Source organism: Danaus plexippus, chromosome 20, assembly GCF_018135715.1.
Source record: "Danaus plexippus chromosome 20, MEX_DaPlex, whole genome shotgun sequence".
Classification (NCBI taxonomy): domain Eukaryota; kingdom Metazoa; phylum Arthropoda; class Insecta; order Lepidoptera; family Nymphalidae; genus Danaus; species Danaus plexippus.
The window spans coordinates 6,829,409-6,846,331 of NC_083550.1; the positions used below are offsets into that span (position 1 = coordinate 6,829,409).

Consider the following 16,923-nt stretch of genomic DNA (forward strand, 5'->3'; position numbering starts at 1 on the left):
AAATATAAATAGACGATAATGAGATCTAAGATTTTCGCGAGGTACGGATTTACTACGCGGTAATTTCGGTTACTTTGCAGCAACCGTGATCACGGGCAGACGAATCACGGTTGCTGCAAAGTAACCGAAACGTCAATAATCCGCGTAGTAAATCCGAAAAATACTAGTTTTATTTAAATAGACGATAAGTTTGAATTCAGTATATTATTTATAATTGTAATTATAAAATGTACAAGTAACTAGAAATATCCTGTTATTTTAACCCGGTCATAAACAATTGTCCGGATCAAAGCGGACGATACCTTAATAGTATATAAGACGGAGCCGTGGATGCTGAGCCATAAATCAATTTGGTGAGGGTTGGCTGTGCTGTGATACACACAGTGGGATTCATACGAAATACTTATAATTGTTATGTGTAGGTACGTTATATTAGATGAGATAAACATTAAAGACTTGTCACAAACATAATATTATGAAATAATAATAAATTTAAAACCATCGACAGTAGGAAGACATCCCTAGATCGATTCGAACGTCGAGGCGAGCGGAATGGGAACAGTAACAATATCGACACGAGCCCCTCACTAGCCGTTATACGCACTGCAACAAACCCCATTGGAAACAGCGCAGCTATTTCTTTTATGTTCCCGGTCTTTGTTCCCTTTTTATTATTACAGAGTAACTTATATAATAGAAATTTCAGCGAAAATCCTTCGCATTGTTTGTCGAAGATTACCAAAGTGTCGCGTTATTAATCCACACTTTGAGCCGTCTCGATACTTCTCGTCTCTGCACCACCTCCAGCCTGGCCCAGCCATCCGGTTATTCAGACGGGGAATGTAATGAGACGCAGCGTGATCCCGGCACGTGTTACAAATGAAACTATATACAAAGTATTATTTTAATAATTTCATAGCATTCTCCGAGTGTTCGCGGAGAGAGCTCCTCCAAATATCTCCGTCTCGACGTTCGCTAACGACATTTTAATGTGGCTTTATTTGTGGCCATTCTGTTAAAGCGATTGCGTTTTTTAATGACCACTGTAACTTACACACGCCATATGTTAATAATCAAAACTTATGAGTGTCTCTTAAACATTATTGATGGAGCACTACCTCTACACATACTACGCAAGTACCCAGGAGTCACGACCGTCTTTTCTTTCTCATGAAAAGGTTTTAACAAATCGAAGGCCTTTTTCATGTCACAAAAGGAATCTTGATATAATACGTCACAATATATAAAAGTATTCGAACATAAAAATCAAAACGCGAAAACAATAGACCTTTCCGTAAGAATAAAAATATCGACCATTGCATCTCGCCCTCGCAGTATGATTAGGGGAACATGATATCGGGGCTCAAATTAAATTAGTCATGACAGCGATAACAAGGGCGACTCTTATCGGACGATTTTCTTTTGAAACGTTCTGATATTGTAATTCCTCACTAAAAGAGATTTAGCCGATAAAAGCCGACGTAAAACGCATTCGCGCTCCAAATCGGACGACGAAAGCCGATTGTTTTAAACTAGACTTCGACGTCCGGATCGAATTTAAAACAGTCGACATGGAGTTTAAAGTAAATTAATGGCCGGTTCGGTCTCGGGGCGAAACAAACACGACACATGAAGTATACACACAAAGCGTGACGTGTTTCTCGCTGATTATAATAATCAAGGAATTTGTGTTCAAATAATCATAAAGTTCATCGTTGTTTTAAGCCGACCTCGCCCAACGACCAGGCACAGTAGACACACGCACGATATTGAAGAGGTCGCTATATCAGTTAACACAAAAATAAACGAAACGTCTCAAGTTCTACACATCATCAGTATAATATAAAAGTATATGAATATTATTATATATTAAAATGTCTTAATGTTTCTTCAGTTTAAACGGATCCCACAAAGTGAATGGGATCCCGCCTATGACAACAGACGACCTTCACAACGCAAACACACACACACACATAGTACAATTTATGAAGAGTAATTACAACAGCTTGGTAAGTAGAAAACTCATACGCATCAGAGACTGTAGGTAGAGACATCTCACTGAATGCTTCCGTTAACGTTGTATCAGCTCGTAACTTAAACGATGTAAAGTATTTTTATATTCCATAGCAGAATTTCAATGATTTAATCGTCTTTATAAACTGAATTAATTATGAACTTTGTTTAACTCTTTGTTCGTTTTTTAACAAACTCTTAGATTCAAAATCTAATTTCAAAGTCGACAGTTGAGAGTAAACTCACCAGCGACTTACCTGGAATAATCAAAATAATATTATGTCGCCTTCGCATACTTTAAATAAATTTACCGATACGTATAAATTAATCAAAATTATAAGGGTGTTACTTCATCGCTCGGTACTGTTCAGTTTTGTAGCATCCGGTGTCGTGCACAGCATCGTATGCGATTCGTTATTTGTGTTTGGTAACACATCGATGTTTATGACGACCAAACGTTAAGTTGTTTGGCGAATCGAGTGTGTTTATTAATAAAGATTAACTCGTCATAATATGCTGTACGTGTATCGAGCCGAACGTTTCTAGCGAGCTGATGCAGAGTTTAAGCTAAAGCAATTTCTCGTAACAAGAGACGCGTTTCAGATCGTTATGTTATTTTGTTTTTTTTGAGTTTACATTTAACTTAATACATTTGCTAATCTGTGAGTGCTATCCTAGATGTTCAAGTTTTGGGTCGGGAAGTATTTCCTGAGGCACGAAGTACATAATGCTATAGTTTTTTTATTATTACTCGTTCTGCATCAATCAAATAAAATTAATTGATGTCTCGGATGTTAAGCCAAGCCAATTCATAATATTTTAAAATTTCTAAGCAAAGCAATGTAATCTCTATAACACTGGAACTAATGATATGGAAACGAATATTAAGTGAAAATATATGCTTAACACTTAACTCACTCAGTGAGAATTTTTCACTGTTTTCAATTATACGAAAGTACACGCTATAGTTATAATATAAAATATTACTGAGTCAAGTAGTCGCTCGACTGAGAAAAGTTTATAAGAGAATTAATATTAAAGGGACTTGGAAAACAATAAAATAACTGATCCGTTCAAGACGGCGACACCGACTGACAACACGCCGAGTGAGGGTTCAGAGACGGCGCGCTTTGAGGAATCGCCTACATCGGGAGCGATGCGAGCTCCCAGACATCCGATAGAACAATGATCGTGGTGTGATGAATGAGGAGGTCCGCGAGACGGCGCGTGATAGAGGAGTTCCATAGATTCACATAATGCGTCGCTGACTGTTGTAGAAGACCGTCATTGGAGAAACGTATTAAAGATCCGCTTACAAAGAACATCAAAGAAACAGAAGGAGATGAAAATAAATGAATTCCTTGTGAGTCGGCGCCGGCGGAGTCGCCGCTGGCTGGCGCACATTTTTCACTTTAAGTTTCTTTAAGAATTCCGTTCTATTAAAATTGTTTACGGCCGAGTTACGACCTCCGTGGATGACACGGCCCGACATTATTGTAATGTCTCTAATAAACAAAACATATTAGGAGTGTACAATGTGAGCGGTCGATGGGTCCCGGCTTGTCGATCACGAGCAGTCTACGAACACATTAAACTCCAGGTAATTACACGCAGTCGGTAAACAGCGCGCTTTAATTAACGTAAAAAGCACGCTTTTAATTTGAAACGATCTTACTTTTAAACAAATGCGCTGAATTAGTTAGTGTAATTGGAAGCATTAACCGTTTAATGTTTACTACGACTGACTGCTCTTTTAATGTTCTCGTTATGATTTACGACAATCACATTTCTTGGAAAAAAAATACAAATATTAGTCAAAACGTATTTTTACAGTATACAACTATACATTTCGTGGGACGGTTTGACCAGTGACGGACGAGTATTAGTTATTAGACATGTCTGTGGTGCCATCTATGAACATTAAGTCTACAACTCCAGTTCATGTGAACCGACCGGGAGAGTGCTCCACGCGACAGGTTTAAATACAGTTACTATACAGAAAACTGTCGAGCGATGGCGCTCCTGCCGTCACCCGACCTCGAAGGTAAACATGTGGTCGTGCTTACAGAGCCGCCTACAGATGGCACTACTAGTATAAAAAGCTGGCAGTTAAATTCGGTTATGACGAGCGCAGGTGGCGCTGCAGGAAAAATTCTGAATGTTTAAAGTAATCGAAGCATTGAATATTTTTAAACTCTTTCTTGCCTTTCTTCGATTAAACTTTTTTGACATTCGCACTTAATTTTTATCAGTCGCAGAGCATCGGTCCGCGGAGAGATAGTGTGTAAGACGCTCCACAAAGTGATGACAACTACAACGAACGTGCAGTCTTTATAGTCTCAGTTCCGCGGTGTTTATATTTTGATAAATTGCTGATTAGTTGTTATGGTCTTCCCCACGTGGGGTTCATGTCTCAGCCTCATACTTAGTCGTAAATGACATTATAAAACATGACGTTAACATATTACTTGACCTACGACACCAAACCGATTCGCTTGCTTGGTTCTTAAACTATCGTCAGCTTCTTTCGTTTCCTTTTCATTTTTTTAATGTGAAAGGTGGTAAACGAGCAGACGGTCTACTTGATGGGCAGTTGTCATGGTTGCCCATGGACATCCGCAACATAAGAGATGCTGCGGATGCGTTGCCGACCTTGATTGTTGAGGAAGAGGCAGGGAATTGCAGGAAAGGGACAGGGTATGGGCGACCACAGCTAGGCTCTACCACCTATAAGCGAAGTTTTTCAACTCCGCGTATCAACCACAGAGTATTTATTTTCATTGAAGGGCCTACCTTTAACAGATGCGGGTCTCTCTCGGCCGCCTCCAGTAGCGACTCGGCCTCACTCAGCCATCCCACGAAGCGTTCCAGCGAGCGATCAAAATTCTGCAGCGATGACACCGCCGAATGTAGAGCTTTACCGCGTGCCACGATACTGAGGACAAAAGAAATGATTAACTTTTTTCCTAAATTTAAGGAACAAATAACTTAAGGAATATTCTAGTATTTGTACAATAGTAGTATGTCTACAATCACCAAGTAAAATAAAAACCAATCCAAAGTTTGATTATGATAGACTTGACGTTTATTATATTATAGCATTCTTGTGAGACGACACGAGAGTATAAAGATTTCAATTTTAGTTGTAGTCTAAAAAGCAAAGTGGCGCCATCTTTGATATATTTTAAGCAACATAAGGGACGTTATTTGAACACTAACTTTGCCTGAAAGACAACAGATGGCGCTATCAGGACCTTTCCGTATGAACAACGCCATCTCTGTACACCTGTGTCATTTTGAAGTCTGAACAGTAGGTGGGAGGACATTTTTAGTTATTTATTTATTTTACCTATTGTTAAGTTCACTGTATCGATGGTTGATGGCCTCCGTGGCTCGTTTGATGCGCGTCGTGTCGTCGTTTCTGTAGACCGCTATCAGACGCTGCGTCAGCTGACCGAACAGCTCTATCTGGTGCTTGTATTGATGGACTTCCGCGTGGAACGACTGGAAATATACAGGAATATTAATCTTTTGTGACCGTCACATGAAATGTTAACTTATACGCAGTTCGTCGCTAAGAGAAAATTAGGAATACTAATTTTATCTATTTTTTTTTGCTAATCAAATCAAAGTTTCCTAATCACTCATTGTACGGATTTGATTTAATTAAAATTAAGTAGTTCTATATAAATTTTAGAGTAAGTTTTTTATTGCAACGTAAAATTATCAATTCAAAAGAAAATTGAGTCTCATTATAAGTCTCTATTTCCGTGATATTTAAAGTTATAACAATAACGTCCCATAAGGAAGAGGAAAAAATCCATGTAGTAAACACCTTCTGTTCCCGGAGCTGCATTTCCAGCACATCAGCGGTGTGTCCAGGTGGAGTCATCTCAGCCAGTCGCGTTTCCATCCTGGTGAGCCAGGCGTCTGCATCTCTTCGCCTCGCTTCATACCTCTGCGAATCTCCCAGCATAGCGTCCAGCTGCGCCTTTCGCTGTAGCACGCGGGCGTTCGCCTCATCCCAGTGTTCGCGGAGGGCTGTCACTAGAAGAAACAAATTCACTTACTGTTACAGCCGAGACTTTTAAATTTTGTTTATGATCTAGGATTATAAATAGGCACTGACAACTTTCAGTGAAGTGTTTATTTAATAAGTTGAGTGACCGATTTTTAAGGATGATTAAAATTACTTTAAACTTATGTGATGTACATTTTTTTCTCCTTTCAACATTCTCCATCACACTGAACTGAGTTGGCCTAACGCAGTTCAATATTATATACAATATTTACTTTTAATGTTAACATAGACTTAAAGTATAACAGTAAACACTTAAAATAAATTCGTTCTATGATAATAAATATAAGAACATGAAATAAAAATGTTGAGCATCAAGCTGGAAACATAATATTGAATCGCGACAGAGCCTCCTAGCTATTTTATAAATATAACAAAAAGGCTTTGAAGTATCATTTTTCTTTTCAATTCTCTCATTGAGCCAACACAACGGCCATTGGAACGTACAGGAGGAATACGAGGAAGGTGATCTTCAAAGAACGTTTTTGTCTTTGAAGATACAAACATAACGCTCAGTTGTAAAAGATGTAAATCTGTATGGATTATAAATAAAAGTTATGGTAAAAAGAGAAGGTAGTCGCGAAACCTATGCCGATATTTAAAGACCATGTGACCGATGTGACCTACCTCTTATGTCAGAGTCAGAGGTAGAGGTCAATGTTACCAGCAACTGTACAGTGCTAATATCGTCAATGTATTTCGCTCACAGATGTGGTTATTCCATCAGAAACACACAAATTAGATTATGATATTAATAATGCGTTAACATTCACATCATTTATTCATGTAATATTTGTGGCGTCGCGGCGGTACGAGGGGACCTTGTCGCTGTTCAATTACCAGTCTAATAAAATTCAAATACAATGTCTGTGATTGTATGAAATACTGTCTGTCTCGCTGGAATAATAAAAATATTACGTTGTGAAAAATTATACAGAACGAGCTTAATGCGCTGTAAATATATAATGGAAGGTAAACAGTGAGGAAGCCATTATTTAGGAATGATTAGAAAGTGGACTCGAGTTGCTCGGATCACGAGTAACAGAAACCAGGGAGGACCGGGATTGAGGAAAAATATAACGTGGAAAGAAGAATTATATAATGAAATGTTTTGCTTTGTTTCATAATAAATGAGTGCCGAGGTTGTGATACTTCAGGTTGTGATACTGGGAATATCCAGCTTAAATATTCTTTGAATACACACAAACACAAACACAAACACAAACACTAGTTGTCTAGTGCCGGGGACAGGATGAAACCTGAACTCGTGGTAATAATCATAAAGAAGCAGCCGTTTGGTAACACTCAGCAGTTTCCCGAGGTAGTTATACACTTCATCGAACAAAATATGTCAAGTTCTGTGATCCGTGGTCTGTTCCCCTACCGAGCGCTCCTTTAATAAATCCAAAGTCGACCCATTAGCTTAAAACCTTGCACTGGCTGTAATAAGGTTCAATATATAGTTAAAAAAAACTGGAATCTTGGACCAAATTGAAGTAATTAAACAGCGCTGCAAGTTAAACTCGTCCACGGGGAGTTTTTAGTTCTGTTTAGATAAACTTATGTCATCTAAAGTTTACACCAGTCTCCGTTGTTTTAGTAAAAATTACAAACTCTGTTAAAAACAAATCGATTGTAGTTGTCGGAAAATCGACATAAATAATAACGTAAAACGTTATGATTAGTAATGTTTTGTTCAACAAGGTGTTAGTGATATGTTCTGGAAGCCTCACACCACACAAAAATCAGACTTAAGACGAGATCGAACCTTTCAATAGAGATCGCAAGTGTAACAAATGACCACTTGTTTTGGATGCTGGGAACCCGGAGATATCTGCAGTGTTATATAAATAATATGAGATTGATATGAAATATTGATACTTGTATATGCACACGTTCCGACATGAACTGGATAAAGTTAGTCCGAATTAAATGTTTTTTAGTTCACGTAGGTATAAATAACTAATTGTAGTGTAAGTGAGAGAGAAGAAAGTTTGAAAAAATGCTTTAAGTTGAAGTCAATAGCAAAAACAATTCTACAAGCCAACGAGCATTATAACTTTCTAACTATAGTTATAACGACGCTGAAAACAGTACAAATGTATCTGAAAATTATAATACGTATATTTTTTATTTTACTAATTTTTAATAAGCGAATATTTTAACATAAAAAAAACGTCGGAAAATGTCAATAAATAAAATCGATGAACCACTGAAGTGGAAATTCAATATAAACATTAGCGTATTTTTGACGAGGCCTTTCCCAGAATTTCTATCCAAGTTATAATTAAATTCAGGCGGTTCTACTCTCTTCCAACAAAAACACTGGAGTTAAAAAACGAAGGGAACATCAGAACTAACAATCAACCTTCGTACATGTTAGAAAGAATATGATTCATCCGACAATATTCTTTTTGTTTACTGTAAAAAAAATATAATCTATTAACGCCGAGTGAGTTAAAAGCGAGTTCAGTCCTCTGGGTAATGCAACAATAATATGAACAATATAATACCGCAGAATGTATGCCAGCGAGCTGCGGACCACTCCGAGCGGGCGGGAAACAGAAAAAAGAATAAGTATTGCGATGTCATGGTATATTATAATATGTCGATAAATTAACAGAAATATATGAAACGCAATAAGCAACTATTTAACATGAAGTTAGCAACGTGCATAATATCAGAAGCCTTCCCCAAAACAAACAACCCCTCTGACCGTTAACGCGAAGCGCAAAAAATATTGGAGCTCGGGTTAATTAGAGCCGGGATAAGAGAGAGAGAGCAAAAACGAACGAGTATTACGAACGATTCACTGGCTTTATTGATGACGTGACATTTATTGGAATACATATAGGACTAGGAAACAGGATCCTGACATACTTACAGCATCGAAGTGCTCGACGACATTCATAATGAACACGCTCCGACCTGCGCCAACTATATGCTTATACTACATGGTTAGACGGAACCTTCAGAAGGACAGAAACGGGGCGGCTGGCCGCGAGGAAATAATCACGAATTAGAAGCTTCCTATCAAACGAATAATATTACTGAAATAAGACAAAGGCAAATCTTATTATAGCGACATCGTGTCTGTGACCACTATGAAATAAATGAAGGAAATTATAAACTTAAAAACATTCAGACTTAATATAATACTAAAAGCAAACCTTCGACGTAAAGTAAGTGTATATACAATATAAGTTCTTATGGACAACTTATCCGTTAAGGTCCTGTGTGTTGTCACAGAACGTAATTTAAAGTGAAACTATGATTTTCACATAGGTATACAACGGTCTAATTTACATTATTTTACCCGACGTTTCCGTTACTTTACAGCAGCCGTTATCAGAGAGGAGATGAAAGTGTACTACTACTACTAACAGATAGTCTTGACACTTGTCATCTACCGCCAACGATTTCTTAATTTTCTTGTGTACTACGCTGTATGATGTGACCTCAAGATACAGTTAGCGCACGCTGCGTGCATGCGAGTAGTTTATCCAAAAATCATATTTTAATTTAATTAATTAGATTTTTTTTAAAACAAATCTTTTGAAAGTTTTCCTTTCATTAGGACCTAACATAACGATGTTTTCTAGTAAAAAATCTGTATTGTAACTAAGTTTTTCCATTTCCTCATTTTTATTGTCATATTTATATTTATAAGTATATCAGTCGAGAAATGAGACACTGATAAATATTACATTTTGAGAAAGCTTTTAATTATTTTTATTTAATCTATACTGATCATGATTTTAATATACGGAAGTGTTAAATCGCGCAGGTCGATGGGGCAGATTAGTATTATAGTCTGACTAGTCACTATAAGTCGACGACATTTAACTGAGATCTCGCTAGAATTCATTCAATACAACGCCATGTACTTATTACCAGGCACAAATGTAATGGAGATGTGAATTTCGCCAGGACGCGACGGTCCAAACGTCCTCAGGTCATTTCGTTGGTCTTGGTGCCATTATTATTTTCATGTCTATTTCAATCTCTCGTAATATTTTTTGTTTTCTTATATAAAAAAAAAACTACTGAATGACCAGAGCATGAAGCAATAATGACACGTTTTCCAAGAGTATAAACAAGTAATAAGTAATTGTCAGGTTTATTGTTGTAGAGTTAAATATTAAACAAATTAAACTTCGATACATTGATAAACAAAAAGAACAACAAATATATCTTCCTATTTCTAAAAGATCTGACTCGCAGTTTACCAGAGGAGTATGATGAAATGGAGGCGGGTTCATTAATTATAGGCGTCCCAGATCCGTAACCGGCCATCACATGTTACATATACATACATACATACAGACATACAAGCAAGACCGCGACTCTTTAGAACACAGACTGATAAAACTTTGATTCTAGTTATTTATAAAAAGTGTCTTCCGAGATGCCGCTGACACTCGCCCTGGCTGTGTGTAGTCGGATTTTATCGTGATTACAAATTCTGAGTTAAAGGCATATTTATATTAAAGTAATTTGTGTAAGTAAAAGTGTATATAGCTGTTTGTTAAAGTTTGTTTAATTATTAAATTTAAAATATGTTTCATGTACTTTTTGGTTCAAAATTTTCACAAACATAATACACTAGTATTTTTAATACTTTTAAAATTATTCGGTCCTAACATATGACATTGGCGTTTTGAGCTGAAGTTGATTTTTTCAAATATATTTATTTAATCAAAGTAACATTGTTATTTATGCCCTTTTTGACAAAACGCCAACTTCATACGCAAGGAGTCAATTACACAATAGTTATAATTTATTATCGATCACACTCTAGAATAAATAATGGAAAAAAACCAAAGAAAGCAAAGAACGCCCTACACCGCATATATTTATTATAAATGAGCTTTGTATACCATGTCACATTCAGGGATATCTACCTCTGCGCAAACTCAAAAAGTTGATCAAAAGTATACGTATAGCTATTAATCAGAAACATTAACACAGCAAAGATAAAACAACATTAAACAGAAAACAAAACTAACTAGAAGTAGAAAGAAGAGTACAAAATACTCGGAACAAGAGATAATCAAAGGTAACATGGCACCAAATATCAAAAGTCAGAAAATTCAGGCTTCGTATCTTGTCTAACCTGCGCATGTCAAATTTGGAGTTTACATCTCAATTAAGAAGCAAAATCACCCCTGCCAACGTAGAACGGAACGACGCATGATGAACATAAAAAAGACGCAATAAATTCGTCACACAAAAGTTAGAAAAACCAGCAGTCACAGATGCTGTGACCTAGAAGCGAGGCAAAGAGACGAGAGATGGACCGACAGGCTAAAAACTTGGAAAGATCCAATCGGCAAACGTCTAAAAGGCAGACTTCGCACGACATAAATACCTGATAGATGCAGGTAGCAAATAGCTTAAGATAGAGACATCGTGCATAATGACAACTTTCTTTTTTCTCTAAAAATACATATGAGATACCTCATTGGATTTCGTATGAAATAAAATACTTATTATTTTTTTATATAATATAAAACAAATTCGTTGCTTGTCATAAATAAAGAAGCTGGGTGTATTTTAATCACCGTTGTATTGTCTCATTACATATAATCTGATACATGAAATATATACCTAAATTCATTCTGTATAAGATATAAAATAAAAATAAGTCATTGGTTCGATAAGATCAGTGATGTTATAGAGACAGACGACGGGAGAGGTATGAATGAAGAAGCGGTGACATACAAGGTGTTCAATCGTTTAAAGAAATTCTAATATATGATTATATTCTTCAAATATTATTCATGACATGGTTAAAGGGACTGGCTTATTAGGAGAAATGCAAAAAAAAATCAGATATGATTGATGTATGGAGACCGCTAGGTACTTGTAAATGTTGGGAGTTAATACTCCTGTAACACAATGGCTCTGAGACGTTTAGTCGACAATATTCAAAGCAAAAAGATTCTGTGAATTTCGTACAATGGAATGAATTCTTTAAGAATTTTTTTAACTGAAAGGTCACGAACTTCCGTCACCCAGACTCCGGAACGAAGTCACATTTAAAAACAAATTTATTTCAACCAAAAACATGTTTTGAGACACATACATTTACTTAAAACGATTTGCTTTCTCCTTCAAGCGCTCAGCATAATTGGAATAGTTTGCCTCCATCTGCGTTTTCTTAGAATTATAATTTAGGTGTTTTCAATGGCAATTATGGCTTTCACTGGAAAGAAAATATGGAGCAAATACCAAATGTTATCATTACTATCGCATTGTCCTTATATTTTTTAAACTCAAATTGGTATACATTGAAACTCTTTAAAATCTTACAACTAGAGAAGATTACTCTCATAGTTATTATGGATAGAAATAGTGCTCAGTGTATCAGATGGAAGCAAAGAAGACGCAATAACAGTGTCGTGGAGCAGTTCTATGTAGCTGTGCTCCGGGTGTTACTTCTATAAATCATTAGATTGAAGTTTACTTAAATTTGTTTGTCGTAAGGAGAAATTCAGAATGCTAGAATCCCGACAATTGTATTGCTGATCGACTAATAATTTGTACACTTAAGGCTTACCTTTACTTTTTGTTCTGAAGCTGTAATGAATAAAGAAATCGTGTAGTTTTTATAACGCTGGCGTGAGAACAAAGTCGTCGTTCAATTATGATATGGAGGTCACCGACACATAGCTTCCGTCCTTAGAATGTCTTCATTTCTCGGACCTCAGCCACAAAGTTCATGATGCGAATTTGTTACGAGAGAACAGAGTTTATTAAAGTCGACGACTATCAGATCCGATAAATATACTTACAGGAGACGACCGAAACAATATATGGAAGATATTAAATACATATTTTAGGATTCCGGCGCTGAAGTGGTAATTTAAAAACGTACGAAAGGGACACGACTTAAAAATATAATTCATATGACCATTTGTCATTTCCTTTGTGTTTATTATTTTCTCAACCTTAATAACATCTGTTCCAAAAGGAGTGCTTTAAGAATTTAATGAAACCGAGATATTGTTCTACGAAACACTCCGATATGTCTTAGTGGGAACGCCATCAGTTACGGCGCAGCCGGATAAAGAATGACGTTATTAATATAACACGGACCGGAATTCAGAGATGTAAGAAGTCGTTCGGAACAAGGGATGAATTACAATGGGGCGTAATCACGCGTGACGCTCGTGCAAACTATTCTGTATCTTAACGTACCTGGAATAAGACACGATACAGCTTACGAGGATATAATAGAGAATCTAAAATATTTATAAAACTTTATGTGATCTTAGACGTTATGACAAAGCAGCAAGGCTTATTTTGGAATGATGTTGCGTTAACATATTACTCATGATTACATTTTTTCTCATCTGTTACACATTGTCCGGAGATAACGCTGTTATAACTCACAAGACATACATACATATTGACGTTATTATGAAAAGACATCCCTATGAAGTTTGAGCACAACCCGCCGATATATATGGAAACATAACGAGCATAAATATTCATCAAAATCAATGAACTACCATTGATCATTCCATTTAAAAAACAATGCAGACTAATTGTTAGTTTATTTCAATGGTAATGAAGTTGGTGCCGCGCCATCAGAGAATAAACGTTACAGAACGAAACAACAGAACAACAAAAATATTAGTACCCTTGGCAAGTTAAAATGACAACTAAATTGAATAACTCGGACACAAGACACACGTAATAAAAAAAATTGAGATGAGGTACTCTTCGCTGATTACTGAGAGGCTCGAATAATAAAACAGTAATATAACTTACTGAACGTGGAGTGAAGTAATTACTAGATATGTAAGTTTACTATATTACGACGAAGAAATTATCAAAAATATTCCAGTGTTGATGAAACGAACATTTTATCATCTGCATTTTATAATCTATGAATGCAGCTTCTGGCGCTGACACGGAATTGTTTCAGGAGATTAGAACCTCGTCAAAGCATCGCACAGATTACTTTGATTGCTTCGCTAATTATATGCCAAATACAACACGTCCCAAAGATATGCACAGGAGTATTTATATAAAATTTATAAGGTTTAAAGTTTTGAGACAGTACAGAACGCATAAGACGATAAGTGTAAAACGTAACAATTGGAAATCCTAAGGAATGTCAAAAAAGGAGATTCTATTAGTTTGCTCAAAGAATAAAGTAATATCGTGAGTTAGAAGAATAAATGCAAATGTCACACATAAGGGTTAACCTACCCTTTATAGAGGAGATTACCTTAAAGAAGTTATAAAAAATAACTATTTTATGTTTAAAGTTGCTCGAAATATTTTATAAGAATTAGCTGAGAACATTAGTATTTAAAACTCATCAAGAAATAGAAGTGTCAATTGTGATAATGGCAACAAAGCTCAAAAGACCGAGTGGAGATAAAAAGACGAAGAATAAATAATATGATGAAAAGAGAATGGCACGAGACGAGCGGATTGAGGAAATATGCTCAGGAGTATAAGACGTTACATCTGCAAGAAAATTGATAAAAGATACATCCTTACATATTAAATGAATAAAATAACAGCATATCACGTAAAACACGGTTTTTAGGAGCAATAAGCGCATGAGAAAAAGAATCTTACTCATATTAATATAAGTTTGAATATTCCATATCACTGTATTCGAAGGAAAACAAGTTGCTAAATTATGCCATTTGTTATTGAGGCGTGGAAATAACAATGTCACAATACGAAAAAGGAAAAATATGCAATATTTATTGTTTAAAAGGTGTTGTAAATTTGACAAAACAGGAACAAATCAAACAATGATGTTTTAAGGTGAAGTAAATAAACCTCGGGAAACCTGTTCAGCTTTGGACATTCGTGGTCAGTGATAATAATCCGTGTTTGCTATTCTAGTATTGACCAAATACAACTTTTGCTACGCAGCCAAAAACTGTTTTGTTGGAACTGGGAAGAGTTGGACTTTGGTGGAAAAGGTTTCCCTACATTGAACTAATAGTGGTAAATGAAAATTAATTAAGTTGACATCAACCAGAGACTTTCATTATTAAGTTTCAAACTCAATTTTTTTTTGGTTATTTAATAATATTTCAGAGAATTATTATTAATAAGACCAATCTGAAGGACTTCACCCGTTTTCTCAATGACTTTGTTTTGCATGTTATTAATATACAGAAATAACAGCTCGATAGGCACACATGACCAAAGAACACACAGCTTTGAGGAGCCCGGCACTTAAAGGTTTGAAGTCGGAACTGAACTGTCAACAATGACCTTGATGCTTCTGTCTATGAGGAATTCATAATCTGATGGCATGAGTTCTGGAGAAGCCCTATAGGAAAAACGCTTTCAGAGAACCGCTTTGTGCGCAAGACGAACAGAGGCTTTCGCTACATTGAAAGTCACAGAAGACGGAATCTTTTATCTCAAAAAAATAGAAGATTGTGGCAATGAGCCAATAGTAGAATAGCTTTGAGGAACAACTCCTTAGAGGAAGGATGCACTATAGCAGTCATCTAGTGAGTTCAATAGAACGACAGTAGTATAGGAGAGTGTCAAATATGAAGCAAACATTGTCGGCATTGTGGCGGAGATAACGTCGACTTTGAACATACGACTTTCTATAAAGAGTTTTATCCAAGATATTTTGAGTTTTCAGAATTTCGGTCATCCGTATAGAGTGGGATGGCACTTTAAATCGATCTAACCAATAACCCGCAACGAGCAGAGATATCTACAGACACTAGTAGACGTCCGAATCAAGCGAGAATAAAATCAATAAGGAAACGCACACACGCGTCGGTGGCAGGTGACGGCTGCGTCTGGGTTAAAGAACGTAAGGACAGTTTGTCTGACTAAAGCTGGCGATGAACGTATCAACGGATTGAGCTGGACGCTGACGCTGGGTGATTTCGTAGCCTGCCCACTTTCTAACTGCTTTTCCAGAGTCAATTGCATCGCCACAAGTTATATGTTTGGTACAAATCATACACATTATCGCGACCCTATTATCTCAATGAAAGACTACTCTAAGGAAGCCTTAATTATATAACAAAAGCTCTAATACTCTAAAAAGGTACCGTCGGACTTTTCTCGTTAAATCACGAATAAAAATTTCATTTCCTTTATAACTAAAGAAAACAAAAGTTTTCCGTCGCTCGTAATATTCATTATTCAGGAAATGAACTTCCTTTTTTTTATTCGATTCCCGTTCAATCAAGAAATTCGAGGGTTCCGTTACTGTTCATAACCGTCATCCTCATTTAGATTAACAGCAACAAATATTCTACAGTTTCCTTTATAATTTAAATAGCGGTAATATTTATGATATTTAAAGTAAAATAGTCCTAGTCGTAATAGTCGGTACGGTTAAAGGTTAAAGGACATATCACATTCATAATGTTCGGATGTTCTAACATTAATTACAAGATCTGTCGAGATATGCTAATGGCCGGCGAGGCGTCTTCGCCACGCGCTTTACATCCAGATTACTGTTACATCGATTCATTGATCTGATTACTGTTCGATTGCTAACTTAATGGAGGACGAATGAAACAGGCACAGTCGCCTCTGAGAGGGCATGAGGTAACACTAATACATCTATATCTTTTTGGATAAACACACAAACATTGGATTAATTAATATTTTCCATTGTTATAACTATATGAACACGTTATGTGATATTGGTACATATACAGTGAAAACAATCATTAGTACTCTTTCATATCAGCTGGTGAGATGATTACAAACATGAAACAGTAAAAGTTTTTCTATCATAAACAGTTGATTAATTCTATTGAAATGCTACATATTGCAAATAGTTAAAATAGAAATGGTAAATAAAAAGCTGT

The 16,923-nt window shown here is 36.2% G+C and overlaps 1 protein-coding gene across 1 annotated transcript in view; it reads right to left on the reverse strand.

Annotated features, from left to right (window-relative positions):
• LOC116773824 (dystrophin, isoforms A/C/F/G/H-like) overlaps positions 1 to 16,923 on the reverse strand; it is a 228,887-nt gene that overhangs the window by 140,663 nt on the left and 71,301 nt on the right. The window contains exons 38-41 of the mRNA XM_061523731.1: positions 7,860 to 7,925; positions 5,849 to 6,060; positions 5,363 to 5,517; positions 4,807 to 4,948 (exon numbers count right to left, since the gene is read on the reverse strand). Of these exons, the coding sequence (XP_061379715.1) occupies positions 4,807 to 4,948; positions 5,363 to 5,517; positions 5,849 to 6,060; positions 7,860 to 7,925 (575 nt within the window). The remainder of the gene's footprint in view (positions 1 to 4,806; positions 4,949 to 5,362; positions 5,518 to 5,848; positions 6,061 to 7,859; positions 7,926 to 16,923) is intronic.